The 15157-nt window shown below is 44.6% G+C and overlaps 1 protein-coding gene and 1 long non-coding RNA gene across 2 annotated transcripts in view; one reads left to right on the top strand and one right to left on the bottom strand.

Annotated features, from left to right (window-relative positions):
• The window catches only part of HHIPL2 (HHIP like 2), a 28092-nt gene extending 14975 nt beyond the window's left edge, over positions 1-13117 (bottom strand). Inside the window, exons 1-4 of the mRNA XM_077340086.1 lie at positions 12602-13117; positions 8406-9058; positions 6072-6215; positions 2706-3037 (exon numbers count right to left, since the gene is read on the bottom strand). Of these exons, the coding sequence (XP_077196201.1) occupies positions 2706-3037; positions 6072-6215; positions 8406-9058; positions 12602-12976 (1504 nt within the window). The 5' untranslated portion in view covers positions 12977-13117. The remainder of the gene's footprint in view (positions 1-2705; positions 3038-6071; positions 6216-8405; positions 9059-12601) is intronic.
• On the top strand, positions 8913-10847 carry LOC143838568 (uncharacterized). The gene is made up of 3 exons (XR_013231423.1): positions 8913-9048; positions 9157-9329; positions 10647-10847. It is a non-coding gene; the product is annotated as an uncharacterized LOC143838568 (long non-coding RNA).
• Positions 13118-15157: the final 2040 nt, after the last annotated feature.

The raw sequence follows: 15157 nt of genomic DNA on the forward strand, positions 1-15157 counted from the left end.
GTTCATGGACTACAATTCCCATGAGCCCCTGCCAGCCAATGCTGGCATATTTGATGCCAAACAGATTTTAATATAAATTGGAGTCCAATATTAGATTATATTGACTGATATAATAGATGGAAATAATTGATTTATATGCGGTGCATGTAAATTGTGGAAATACGAATGGGGAGATACAACAGAAAACTAGGTACAATTGAAAAATATATTAGGACAATATTGTATCAGTTTAATATTCATAGTTCTGTAAATTAAATAATTTTTTTTATTTTCCATATTCTTATTCCTTTTCTAAATAAATGAAATTTTACTGTCCATTCTCTTTGGTAAAGCATAACACTAAGCTAAACGCTTCCCAGCATAGCAACCCAAAATAAAAACAAACAAAAACACCCTAGTGTGTTGCTGCTATGAACTGTGATGGAGGGCGTGCTAACGAGGACCTCCTGGCTGGGCCTGCTCACAAGGGCCTCCCGGCCTGCTGACTGCCTGCTAAGGAGCTCCCCCACATGATTTCGCTGCAAGCTGCAGCCCAAAGCCACCTTAAGCTGCATGTTCTTAGGAATGGGCTTTGAAGCTAGTGACAGTATAACTCATCATTTTTTTAAGCAGCATATTGGAGATTGCAGTTTGGCAAAGGAGCAGAGAATTTCCTCTCAGAGATCCCTAGCCCCTCTGCAGCACTACTATTCCTAGTATGTCCTAAGAAAAAAAGAACAACTAGTTTAAGTATGTAATGTGCAAACATTCCAGTCTTTTAACACCTGAGAGAAAATAATAGAACAAATCTCCATACAAGCAGAATCCTGTCCTTTACTAAAGCCCCAGAACATAGGAAAGAAATTCAGGGTACACACTATACGCTAAAGCATGTAACCCTGCCTTTAAAAAATTATGTGGGTATTGCTTAAATAATGAACAAACAGAGCTCTGCTGGTTCACCAGAAAACAAGTTTATCTGTGTCTGTTTCAAACAATTCTTGAGGGAAAATTTTCAAAATACATTAAATTTTACTGCAAATCTTTACTGGATCCAAATATTATCATTCAAATGTTTGTAATCAGCGCACTCATTTAATGAATAGTTTTATTGTACTTGTAAATCACCTTGAGTCTGTGTGAGAAATATATGCTTTAAATAAATATCTTTAAACCGCCCGTGGCGCCACGAGCGCCATCTTTAAACCGCCCGTGGCGCCACGAGCGCCACGGACTATATAAAAGGCTAAGGGGTTCTAGGGCGGGATGTGTCCGTGATGAGGAAGGGTCCGGATTGGACCCTTCCTCTGGACAGACAATCGGAGGGACCAATTGGCAGGCGCACAGCGCCTGCCGATTGGTCCCTCCGATACCCAGCCCCAGCAACTGCGAGCCGCGCACAGCGCGGCTCGCAGTTGTTCCCTTTGCCGCTGGCCTGGCACGTCGGAGGCGCGAAGCGGCTCCGACGCGTCAGGCCGCCACCCCGAGGGAGCCCCCGGCAGTCGTAGAGTCTTCAGTTGGTGGATCGTTCAGGGGCTGAAGAGCGGGTTGTCTTCAGGGCAAGCGGCGGCGGGCTTGGAGCTTGGAGAGGCGCGGACGTTCGTGCAGCCTTCTTTCGGGGAGCCCCCGGCAGCCGCGCTCCGCGCGACTGCCGGGGGCTCCCTGCCCGGTGGGCTGACACAGCGAGAGGCGCCTCTCGCCGCGTCAGACCGCCGGGCAGGGAGCCCCCGGCAGTCGCGCGGAGTGCGGCTGCCGGGGGCTCCCCGAAAGAAGGCTGCGCGAACGTCCGCGCCTCTCCAAGCTCCAAGCCCGCCGCCGCTTGCCCTGAAGACAACCCGCTCTTCAGCCCCACCGCCAGCCTCCTGCCGCCATCTTCTGCCTCGCCACCAACAGCACCGCTGGCCCACGCCACTGAGACGTCGATGCGGCAACTGCCGCCCACAAGCAACGCGGGGAAGAGCCCGCGCAAAGGACGTCCCGCCAGCCGCGCTGCCCGCAACGGCCTGCCGCCCACCAACCTCTCTCCCTGCCCACAGTCCGCTCGCCCACACCGACACTGGCACTCCGCGCCCACAGCCAGCCACCCGTGGACATCTCCCTCACCCCAATGACTGGTAGGCGTCGCAGCGAAGACAACCCGCCTCGGACACGCGCGGAGGCGGCTGCGGGGGGGGAGGGCTCCCTAAGCTTACCACCAGCCCCGGAATGCCTCTGATGGCTGCTAGCGCCCGCTGCATTTCGAGGGCAGCGGGCTTGATTACTAGTCAAGAAATAAACTGCATCTTTTTACTTTTACTTCTAACACTTTTGACCACTACTATCTCATTTTCCCTGATACAGATCTTCCCAAAAAGGCTTTCCCCTGTGATATTTCAAATACATTTAAGAACATAAGAGAAGCCATGTTGCATTGGGCCAATGGTCCATCCAGTCCAACACTCTGTGTCACACAGTGCCCAAACTCAGGTGTCATCATGAGGTCCACCAATGGGATCAGAACTCCAGAAGTCCTCCCACTGTGGCCCCCCCACCCCCCAAAGCACCAGGAATACAGAGCATCACTGTCCCATCAATACCTTGTAGCTATTAGCCACTAACCGACCTATCTTCTTGATCAGTAGTTAGCCCCAGAAGATTATAATCCTCAGGAAATATGCTAATGCTGTGTTACTCAAATAACTCTTAGAGTAAGAAGCCTTTCCATGAATATTCTAAAAACTTCTTACCTAAAGAGGAATTGTGACAAAGCTTTATATCGTAGCACTCAAATCCTTCCTTAGCTCTCCAGCCATAGTTCCCGCCTTTAACAATAATGTCCACTTCTTCAAACTTGTTCTGTCCAACATCACCACAGAATATTCTTCCTCTTCCTTTATGTGTAACAGGATTGCCTCTGTCCACGGAACAACGCCACATGTTCCTCACTCCATAGGCATAGACTTCTGGGAGAGCGTCGCGGTCAGAAACAAATGGGTTGTGGAGAGGAATGCGGTAAGGCTTCCCGTTGGATCCTCTTCCATTCACATCTATCCGCAAAACTTTTCCTAAGAAGCTACTCCTGAAAGGAAAGCAAATCATAAACCAATCATTAGAAACATATAAATACTATTGGTAGAACAGATAGAGAACAAGAAAAGGTAATTGGTTATTTACCCAGTAAGATCTAGGAACTATGGCAGAAAATAAAAATTCAAAAGACAGATAAGAGAAAAGAAACTCAAGATATGTCATCCAACAAAAATGAGATGCAAATTTCAGATGCTGTCAGTATGCACCTATTGAAATTTTTTAATTCTGTAACTGTGATTATCTTTATGCATTCCAGGCTTTCTCAACCAGGGTATCATGAAACCCTGGGGTTTCTTGGTGGTCCTGGAAGGGCTTCCCAAATGGGTGCAAGTGAATTAATTTTGAAAATATTTTTTTTAATTTGTTAAATGTGTATCGGGTGATATGACCATATATGGTCATGTCAACCCCCTCCCAAAATTGCCAGTGATGGGCCTGGAGGAAGTGGTAAGCTATGCTTCTTAACCATAATCTGCATGATTGCACAACTTCTGGGGTTTCTTGAAGCCTGAAGAATGTTTCGGGGGTTTCTCAATGGGAAAAAGTTGAGAAAGGCTGATGTATACACTAGTAAAAAAGCCTGTTGCATGCTAAAATACATTTGGTGCTAGCCAGTGGTCTGATGTTGATCGAGTGTGGATCTTTCCAGGGGAACTTCACACACATAAACATGCATGTCATCACAAACTGCTCATCCCCAGACTATAAAGATCAGCTCTGCAGGAGAAAATGGCTGCTTTGGACTGTGAAGCATTGCACCGTTTGAGGCCCCGCCTCCAAACCTGAGGGAATATTCCCAACCCAGGGGTAGCCAATCTTCATTTTCAGATGATACTAAACTGGGAGGAGTAGCAAGCACAGCAGGAGACAGAATCAGGATACAGGATGATCTTGACAGGCTAAAAAACTGGGCTAAAATGAATTTCAATAGTGATAAATGTAAAGTTCTACATTTAGGTAGGAAAAATCAAATGCATCATTATAGGATGGGGGAGAGCTGTCTTGGCAGTAGTATGTACAAAATGGATCTAAGGGTCTTAGTATGCCATACTCTGAACATGACTCAGCAATGTGACCCAGCGGCTTAAAAGGCAAATGGTATTTTGGGCTGCATCAAAAGAAATATAGTGCCCAGATTGTGCAATGAGATGGTACCACTTTACTCTTCTCTGGTTAGATCTCACTTAAATACTGTGTTCCATTTTAGGCACCACAACTGAAGAAGGATTTAGAAAAACTGGAGCACCTCCAGAAGAGGGCAACAAAAATGGTGAGGGGTTTGGAGACCAAGACGTATGAGGAAAGGTTGAGAGAGCTTGGTCTGTTTAGCCTGGAGAAAAGACGACAACTTCAAGTACTTGAAGAGCTGTCACATAGAGGATGGAGCAGAGTTGTTTACGGTTGCCCAAGAGGGTAGGACCAGAACCAATGGGATGATATTAATTCAAAAGAATTTTCAGCTAAACATCCAGAAGAAATTAGAGTGGATCCTCAGTAGAACAGGCTTCCTTGAGACGTGGTAGGTTCTCCTTTGGAATTTTTAAAGCAGAGGCTAGATAGCCACCTAACAGAATTGCTGATTCTGTGGATTTAGGCAGATTGTAAGTGGCTGGGCAGAAGGGATTGTGACCCTTTGTTGCATGCCCAGGAAAATGTCAATCGCCACTTTGGGGTTTGGAGGTGAATTTCCTCCAGGCAAGACAAGCCATTAATTCTTCTTCTTTTTTTTGCGGGGGGGGGGGGGGTTGATCATCTGGCCATGGAACTGGGGTCACTGTGGTGGGCAGGTAGTTGTGAATTTCCTGCTTTCTGCAGGAGGTTGGACTAGATTATTATTTTTATTATTATTTAATTTGTTACCCACCACTCCCAAGCAAGCTCATGGCGGGTTACAGATGTCCAGTTAAAAACCCCATTAAAATGGACAGAGAAATACAAATACAGTAGACCAACAACCCAACAAAATGGTGGAGAAACCCCCTCTTATCCCCTGCCTCTAGAGGGAGGAGGAAGGAGAGACGAGGTAACCAAAGTTGCACCATTGGGACCTGTTGATCTTTCCCCAATGCTTCAATTATGGACCAGGCGGAATAACTCCATTTTGCAGGCCCTGCAGAACGTTAAAAGGGCCCGCAGGGCCCGCAGCTCACCTGGGAGATCATTCCACCAGGTTGGTCTGCCCCCACCAGGTTGGGGGCAGACCAAAAGGCTGGCCCTGTTTGAGGCCAGGTGTGCTTCTTTGGGACTGGGATGACCCTGGAGATCCCTTCCAAGTCTATGATTCTATTATTCAGGTGGGGCCTGGAGATCATCTGGAATTAGAGCTCATCAGTAGACCATAGGGATCAGCTCCTCAGGGGAAAATGGCTGCTTTGGAGGGATAGTCTGAGGCATTGCACTGAGGTTTAGAGATGCCAGGCTCTAGGTGGGATCTAGAGAGCTCCTGGAATTACAGCTTATTTCCAAGCAAGAAATAATGCAAGCAAAGAAAATGGCTGCTTTGAAGGGTGAACTCCAGGGCATTGCACCCATTGTTGGGGAGCAACAAACGTCCCCGGATCAGAGCGGCACTATCCCTCTGGCAGCACAGTATCCTCTGCTCTCTTGCTCGCCCTTGAACACAGATAACTTTCTAGGGCTTGCCTGTCTGCTGTCACTGAAGGGCTGGCCAGAAGTGAGCAAGATCTAGGCCCACTCCCAACCTGCCCCAGCCAGCCAAACCCCACCCCACCCCTTACCTCTCAATAGGCACCCCAGGGACTTGCCCACAGCCTACATGCCAAGACCAGCCTTTGGTTCATGGCTGTGCATGCCACACAGTAAACCAGCAGCCCTTGTGGTCTGGGCCTTCTGGCTCCTCTCTTTTTCCTGGGTAATCAAGCAAGGCAGATATCAAATAATCTAACCAAAATACCTCACATAGGAAACAATAAAACCAGCAGCATTGTTAAAACATATAATTTACTTTTAAATATAAACATTTAACATTTAACAAGTACATTTAAATAAATTCTCCAGCTTACTTGTTCTGAGCATTCCCAAATCTCCCAAAAGGGTCCCCAGCTTTCCCTCCATCCCCTGTGAACAGGTACATGTATCCATCCAGACCAAAGAGGACCTGACCCCCATTATGATTTGCAGCTGGCTCTTCAATCTCCAAGAGGTTTCTGGAAAAAAAAATAACAGAGTTCAGAAAAGAGAGGGGAAGATAGAAGCAATATCTAGATGAGGTCCAAGGCTTTACTAGGTTACAAAAACATACTATTTATTCAATCACATCTCTGGAACAATTTGCTTGACATTTCCACACTATTTAAGTTTTTGTAGACTAAGCTTAAAATTCCTTCCTACATCTCCATTTTACAAATATGTCATTAGTCCTTCAGCTTGCCCTTGCAGGAGATAAGCAGTTTCAGAATGTTGAGCCTGTCAGCATGTCTATGTGTATGTCTAGGAGTGGCCCTCTGAACACTGCCCTTGGTCAATGTACACGTCTTCTGTGAATGAGCTGCTGCTCCACACTAGCATAGTAGTCTCAAACCATACCCAGAATTACAAAAACTAGAGCACAGTACAGTTGCTGGTGTTACAGAATCCTTGTTCTCTTTAAAGACTAGTTTATACCTAATTATAAAGGTAAAGGTAAAGGTATCCCCTGTGCAAGCACCGAGTCATGTCTGACCCTTGGGGTGACGCCCTCCAGCGTTTTCATGGCAGACTCAATACGGGGTGGTTTGCCAGTGCCTTCCCCAGTCATGACCATTTACCCCCCAGCAAGCTGGGTACTCATTTTACAGACCTCGGAAGGATGGAAGGCTGAGTCAACCTTGAGCCGGCTGCTGGGATTGAACTCCCAGCCTCATGGGCAAAGCTTTCAGACGGCTGCCTTACCACTCTGCGCCACAAGAGGCTCTATACCTAATTATATGTGTATTTAATTTATGGTGTTGATTTTCTCCTAGAAAACTCTTTAGGATTTGAGACACAAATATACAGAGTACAGCCTGCCCTATATAAACCAGCAGCCCCTCTTTATTCAGAGAGGGCAAACTTTCTCAGGGCATAACTACAAAAACACACACACACATTTTCTCTAGAGGCAATCCTGGGTTGGGCTGATGCCCATGCATGGATTTCCATGCTGTCCAGGTGCACAGGGTCCTGATTCGATCTGAGACTGTGGTCACAAGGAGAGGAAGTGCCTGAATGGGCCTAGAGGAGACACTGTTTGCCACTTTGGGGAAATATAAAATATAGTATATCAATAAATGCAGAGCTATCAGCAAAGCTGCATGTTGGGAAGGTATTACAGGGAAAAGGTCTGTCTGGACACTATGGTCCCAATTTAAATTAAACCCATGTGCACCTGGAAAACATGCAGTGCCAGTAGGCATCACTTGACTCACCCCAGGTAACCATAATGCATATGATGGTGGATAGAGATTAATAGGGTGGGTGGGTAGGGGGGGTTAGTATTGTTCATGGTTATATTATGGTTTTACTGAGGTTGTATGAATTTGTTTTTTTTATGCTGTAAATTGCCCTAAACCCATACATGGGGAGGAACAGAATACAAACTTTATTAGTAGTAGTAGTAGTAGTAGTAGTACTACTACTACCACCACCACCACTACTACTACTACTAGGTCTTCAGTTGATGTGCCCATTTTGTGCATAGAGCCTTCTCTTTGATTACTTCTCACAAACACACTCCAATGCAGCCAAGCTATTGCTTGTTCAAGATCTTTTTTGCTGTGCTTTATTTCTATTGATGTAATACCATATTCTGCCTTAGCATGTCACTTTTAATATTATGTTGTTTTTAGACAACAGCTCGGTTGTCAGTTTCTGAAATTCCTGAAATTGCTTATTAAATGAGCAATTAAATGAGCAATGCAAACCAATGCAATCCCTGTGGATTGCATTGGTTTGCATTGTGTTATTTGCCTTGAATCTCAGGCAGAATATAAATAATATAAATGCATTTGGCTCTGGGATACATGAATTCACAGCCCACTTCTGCCAGAGAATCATTCCGTGTCCTTGGACAAGTCAGCCTCTACTGTGTTTTCTCTTCCCTTGTCTAGCAGTAGCAAATGTGGTTTCTTTTATATTAATCTGCAGTTACTATGCAAATGTACTTTTCATATGCAGGTCAGAGAATAGTGTTTCTTGAAGCCAAAGTAGGATTTATCTATTTTTGTGAGAATACTTCAATCCTCTCTGTTGATATTTTTTTAGCCTAAGCCATGAGCACAAAATGAGAGAAACCTTTGGTAGCTACTAAGGATTTGCATTCCATAGAAAAGACATCTACTTTTTTTTTTGGGGGGGGGGGTTGGGGACACATATCTTGCCTTTCAGAATTGGGATCAGCCTTGTTGACATCTGATGGAGAGACTGTTAGTTCACTAATTCGGATCTTTTCCACTTTTCCCTTGTCCAAGTAGGAGTAGTAAATGTAGAATTTCCCATTGTCTTTGTACTTGGGGTGGAAGGCCATGCCAAGGAAACCTCTCTCATCTCCTATCCAAGGGGTAGCTAGAACCAACTTCTTAATATCCAGAAATGGCTCTTCCAGTCGACTCCCATCTGGAAGGTAGACCCAAACCAGGCCCACCTGCTCAGCCACAAACATGCGATAAGTGTTGTCATTAGCATGCACCATCAGGACCGGATTCCTCAGCCCGTTGGCCACTTCTCTGAGACACAGCTGAAGGCAGCCTTTTTTGTCCTCCACCACAGAGCCTAGGTTACGATTGAGGTCTGTGTTTTTCAGCACATTGGGGAAGCAGTAGTCTGGATCCTGGATGTCAAGGAGATTGCAAAAGCGGGTCTTGTTCTTCTCACAGCATTCTTGGATGTGTTTATCATCGGTCAGCAAAGTGATTGCAGAACGGCAGTATAAGTGGAACTCTGAACAGTAGTCAAAGCAAAGGCCGGGGAGGTTCCGGAGTGGTGTCTGAGGGTTTTCTGCATCGTAAAGATGTGCTGCGTAGGGTGAGCATTCCTATCAAGAAGAAAATAGTTCTTTGAGTTCTCACAGAGAACTGTGTGCGTGCTACTATGTCTCTGAAATATCTGACCACCTTGTGAATTTGTAAACAGGTTATAATGCACCTGAAATGTCCAGTGCTTCATGTCCTGCAAGAACCTTACCAACTCTTGAATTTTGCTCTGTACACGTAACAAAGTGAAATAATGTATGCAATAAACAAAATGGACTTAAAGAAACTGAAAACTGATTTGTAAAATTCGGGGAAGAGTTCTTTTTAAATACGGTAAGTTTGCTTTGAAAATATTATTTACGCATAAGGAAGATGAAAGTGGGACTGTACACAGTAAAATGACATATTAGCACATCCTCTTTAAAGTGTTCTGCAGTTCAGAATTCTATACAAGCCCGAACATGTTGCCTGGCCCTTTTTCACACCAAGTGGGTCATTTTCCCAGCTGGAGGAAATGCTAGAATATGAGCTAGGATGATGAGTAGGATATTGCATTGTAGAAAATATTGAGTAAAGACATGTGTGTGAATGGAGATAGGAGGGTTGCTATTTTTTCCTAGCAAGTCTCCTGTGTCTTGAACCATTCTGTGGTGATGAACATACATACCTACCAAAGGGGATGTTATCAGTCATGGGTATGAAGTGACGAGAGAAAAAGGTCTCACCTGCTGAACTTCTGCCATGGTGAAATTATTCAAGGCCTGGAACGTGTCAGAAAGTGGTGAGGAACTCTAACTTCCAGGGCTGCAGGAGAAGGCACTCGGGTTGCCTACAGCCTGGAAGGGAAAAATGTCCTGACCTTTCAAAAGAGGCTTAATGAGATGTTATTTCTCAGGGGATCTCATGTGCTTGGATTCTGTGAAGAGTTTGGGCTGGCTTTCCACATACTAAGGTTCTGTTAAAGGGACATTTTTCTCCAGGCCTAGGGTCAGCATAAGTTTGGCATGGAAGCTTCAGTTATAAAATTACAGTGTAAAATCCTCAGAAACCAGTATGGTGTTTAGGGGTCCAGCTGAACAAAATGTTCCTTCGTGGGGGGGGGGATAGATTTCCTTCCCCCACCATTTTCTTTGGATCTACACTGGCTCTTAAAATCCTGAATTGTCTGTGCTTCAAAGAATGCAAACCATGTGTTGTGGCTGTATGTCTGAGGTGAAGACATTCCTCAAGGCCTACATAACCTTTCCATTATTAAGAGGCCTTGCAATAAAGGCTGTTTTTCATCTGTGGGATATTGCTGATTGTTCTAAATTCTAATTTACAGGATTGATGAAATATGAATGACAATTGCATTTGTCACTTTATCATAATTTCCTCTGCCCATCTGTCTGTTCTGCTTGGAACCTAGGGAATACAATAGATTCCAATGAACCAATCAAATACATAAACAAATACTGAGGTATTTGTAACATGCTCCTTTAAAGTTGATTGACTAATTAATTTAAATTAAAATGTTTACTCACCTAAAATTTATCCAGGGAAGGTAGATGGTACACTTTGACCTCTATCTAACCAACTCCTACTTCACAGAGCAATATCTTCCCACTTCTCCCATTGCTGTACCCCCTCCTCCTAAAATGTTGTTTCTAGGTTCCAGCAAACCCTCAGGAACGACATGGGAGTCTACACATGGAAGCAGGGAATCAGCAGAAATCACTGCCTCCTTCCACAAATGGAACTTCCATTTCCATCAGAAAAATGTGCAATGTGGGTGGATATACACATGCCTCTATTTTTACTGTGCATTTGAGCAGCACTTTGATGTCTAAACTGCAATAAAGTTTGTCACTTCTGGAACTATTTATGATTCACATAGCATTATTGGTTTCTAAAATGTCCTTTGCTGTTTTTTTTTTAACCATCTGGCATGTTAAGCATACATGATTAAGAACTGACCACAATGCCAAGGAGTCAGCAACCCTCAAGCTTATTCACTGTTCCTAGAATTGCATTAGTTTCTCCATTCAGCTGTTTTTAAACACTTTTTTAAAGTATCCTCTGGGGTTTCTTCATGAGTCTGTGTTTTTATATGGACCCATACTAAAAAGTTTGGGCATCCTTGCCTGAAAATTGTATGTGTATGTTTTCCCCTAGAAAATGGTTCCATTTTGACTTCACAATCATAGCAGTGTTTCTCCTGAAAGGGAATTCAGTACACACAGATAATATTTGAGGACTAAGGAAGCTTGGCTGGAAGAATATAAGTGTTTGACCGGTGTGTGTTTTGGACGCTTTGTGCTGGCAGCTCCTGGACCACGACCTGCATGACTAACACAGTGTCACTAAAACGATAGCCATTTCTGCCCATAAATCAGTGGCTGGGCAGGAGGCCAGGAAGGACTGCCACTTAGCTCATTGTTCTCCCCATCTGATGCCCTGCTCCCTTAGCCAGATGGGACAGCCTGAGCTGGAAAGCAGACGGAAGGCACAGCTGACACCAGAAGAGAGGCAGCTGTTTGATCTGAGGCTGCTTTCAGATCGGCAGCTTTGGAAGGCTACTAGGCAGGAGCACAGTCTAAACATCTCCTTCATGGCATCTGGGAATCAAAACAGCAGCCTGATCTTGGACTGCTGTCTGATCAGGCTGCATTTGCAAACAAAACTAAGACTCAATTATCTTTTTGTTCTGTCCTCAGATGTAAAAATATTAGTGTAATTTTTCCAACAAGCCACAGATTATATTTATTCTTTACCTCATCAAAGCTTTGATTGTTACCAAGAATAATTTCACAGCCCTTTTCAATGTAAAAGAAAAATGTGTCACAATGGTCTTGTGAGAAGGCAGATTAAAGAGAGAATTATTCAACAAGGAAAGTCTAACCCACCTGGTCTGGAGACAGACAATAATTTTAAGAGAGTTTATTTGAAAGAGGTTTTGTGGCTCATGATTCTGTCTCACAATACCTGCATGTTTTTAACAAATGCAAAAACCTGAAAAGCCTGCATGACTGATGCTGAAATGATGTGAGTGGCCACACTAGAAGCCACAGTCCCTCTTTCAAAATTTCAGATTGCAGGGGGGGGGGGGACACCTTACTTTTTCTCTCATGCTTTAGTATCATGTGTGAATCAGGATCTCCCACTCAGTCAGATAGAATTCTGTGCTGTAGTTTAGAATTATTTTGGAATGAATTACTATAATGACTTTGGCTAGAGCAGTTTCACAACACTGTGATATTGGACAGAAATGTGGAATTCATCAAGGAATTCTGATTTTCCTCCCTGACTAATTAGTATACATTAGTCTACCCTGACTATATGTATACATTTTATCCCACCTTATCTCCAAGGAGCCAAAGATTCTCTCCCTTCATTTTTTCTTCACAATAACTGCAAATTTGATCAACTGAAATATGTAACTGGCCTAAGATTTATGAGTAGCTATTTGAACTCAGGTCTTAGTCTGACGTTCTAACATCAATATTGCATTCATACATACTATCCTGCCTATAGAGATAATATTGCTGAGGTCCCCCTGAAAGGCCATATAATTTCTAATTCAGCTCATAAAGGTGCATAATGAAGGTGACTAACCACAGTCTTACCTGACACAAGATATCTTTGATGTATCTTCCACACAACTCATATGCCTGGGGATCAATGTAATCCATGATCTCCCAGAATTTAGCTGCAACGACGTTGTCCTTTTCCTGGTCACAACAGCCAAATGTTTCATAGGCAGTACAAAATTCCAGATGAAAGGGAGGCTGAAAAGGGGGGCCATAATCAAGGCACTGAGGGTGCCCCAGAAGGACCCCTGCTTGGTACAAAAATCCAAAGCACAGGCAGAGGAGAAGGCTGGAGGAACTGAAAGAAATCCTGCCGCTCTTGCGTAAACTGCTAGAAACTCTCTTCAGTGGAAGTTTCCTGAGGTGAGAAGTGTCAGAGATGTTACCACTTAGAAGATTAAGGCTATTCATCTTCTGAGCTTTGAAATGCCCCAGCAAGTCAGTGTTTGCTTAAGTCTGCTTACCTTCTCTCGCATGCTCACTCCCCATGTGCTCTATTGGTGAGTTGAGAAACAAACCCTCCAGACAGCCTCTGCATCTCCACGCCTCACACTGCAGAAGCCTTTCCCCACCCCCCTCCCTCTTGGTGTGAATTTCTCTGACCCCTTGAAGAGCCCAGTGGGAGACAGACGCTACCTGGTAACATGCTAAAGAATTTTACAACAGTCTCAGAAATGATTCATCAACTGAAAATGCGATAAGCCCTCTACAATTAATAATCCATAGTTACAGAAAAGGATAATTTAATTTCCCCGCATTCACAAAGTGAAACATTCCATCGGTTAGCAAATAGTAGGGAAAATGAATAATTTGCTTCCATTACATACCCAGTTCAGTTAAACTCATCAGATCGAGTAGAACCCCTGCCAATTTGTATTATATTGAATTACAAATTAGCAGTTATGTTGCCCAGTAACATGCTTCCTATTGCAATAGGATGTGCCTCACATAATGTAATACAGTTCCTCTCACAATATTATATATGTGTCCTCTGGCACGGCTGGTCCGTGGCTTTGGGCTGGGTGGCCATCAGTACACTGATGACACCCAGCTCTATCTCCTGATGGATGGATGGATGGATGGATGGATGGATGGATGGATGGATGGACTCCCATACACACATCTGAAAAATTTGCCAGTTGTTTGGAAACTGTGTCTAGATAGCTCAGGCGAAGTCACCTGAAACTCAATCCCTCCAAGACAGAGGTCCTCTCACTGGGTAGGAAGGATCAGGATCAGGAAGGGTGCCTCCCTTGCCTGGATGGGGTGAAGCTTACGCCTGTACCTGTGGCCAGGAATTTGGGAGTGATATTTGATGCCTCCTTATCTATGGAGGCTCAGATCACAAAGGTAGCCCAAACAGCGTTTTACCATCTTCACCAAGGTAGGCTACTAGAGCCCTACCTGTCCCCTGAACATTTGGCCAGTGATCCATGCAATGGTCATTTCCAGATTAGGTTTCTGTAACTCACTCTACGTGGGCCTTCCCTTGTCTTTGACTCAGTTGGTGCAGAATGCAGCTGCTGGGGTCCTCACAAGATCATCTTGGAAATCCCATGTCCAGCCTATGCTGAGGAAGTTGCATTGGTTACCAATAGGCTTCTGGATCAGTTTCAAGGTTTTGGTTTTTACCTTTAAGGCCATCTGCAACCTGGGCCCTGCTTATCTGGAGGACCGCATGTCTCCTTATGCCCCCGTAGGGCTCTTCACTTTGCAAGTACAAATCTGCTATTGGTCCCTGGCCCCCGGGAGGCTCGACTGGCCTCAACTGGAGCCAGGGCCTTTTTGGTCCTGGCCCCAACCTTGTGGAATGAGCTTCCGGAAGAGCTGAGGGCCCTGACAGAGCTGTCATCATTCTGCAGGGCCTGTAAGATGGAGCTCTTCCGCCAGGCATTTGGTTGAGGCAAGGCCAGGAAGATTGGGTTCCTCCCTATAAAGCCCTGCAGGGACACTGCCTTTGATATCTCAGCATAGTCTCTCTCCTGAGAATGACAGTAGCTATTGGGGATGGATTGGGAAGGGGGTGGGTTTTTAGATTGCTTTCTGCCATTTTGGTTATTGTTATTGTTGAGTGATCATATTGTATTTTTATTATATCATATTGCATGACAAGCCAAACTGGTTTTGGAAGTGGCAGGGATAAATCAAAATATAAATAAATTTAAAAAATGAGACTTCATTTTACCAATTGAAAACTGAGACACATGAAGTGGTTTACTGTAGTTTAGTTAATCAGCCTATAAAATGTTACATTAAGACTTTACAGCATAGAATTTCCTAAATCCTGTTAATTTTTTTTTTTTTTTGCTAGGTTGGACATACCACATTAGAAGAAGAAGAAGAAGAAGAGTTGGTTCTTATATGCCGCTTTTCCCTACCCGAAGGAGGCTCAAAGCAGCTTACAGTCGCCTTCCCATTCCTCTCCCCACAACAGACACCCTGTGGGGTAGGTGAGGCTGAGAGAGCCCTGATATTCCTGCCCGGTCAGAACAGTTTTATCAGTGCTGTGGCGAGCCCAAGGTCACCCAGCTGGTTGCATGTGGGGGAGCGCAGAATCGAACCCGGCATGCCAGATTAGAAGTCCGCACTCCT

The sequence above is a fragment of the Paroedura picta genome, chromosome 1 (genome assembly GCF_049243985.1).
Source record: "Paroedura picta isolate Pp20150507F chromosome 1, Ppicta_v3.0, whole genome shotgun sequence".
Lineage (NCBI taxonomy): Eukaryota > Metazoa > Chordata > Lepidosauria > Squamata > Gekkonidae > Paroedura > Paroedura picta.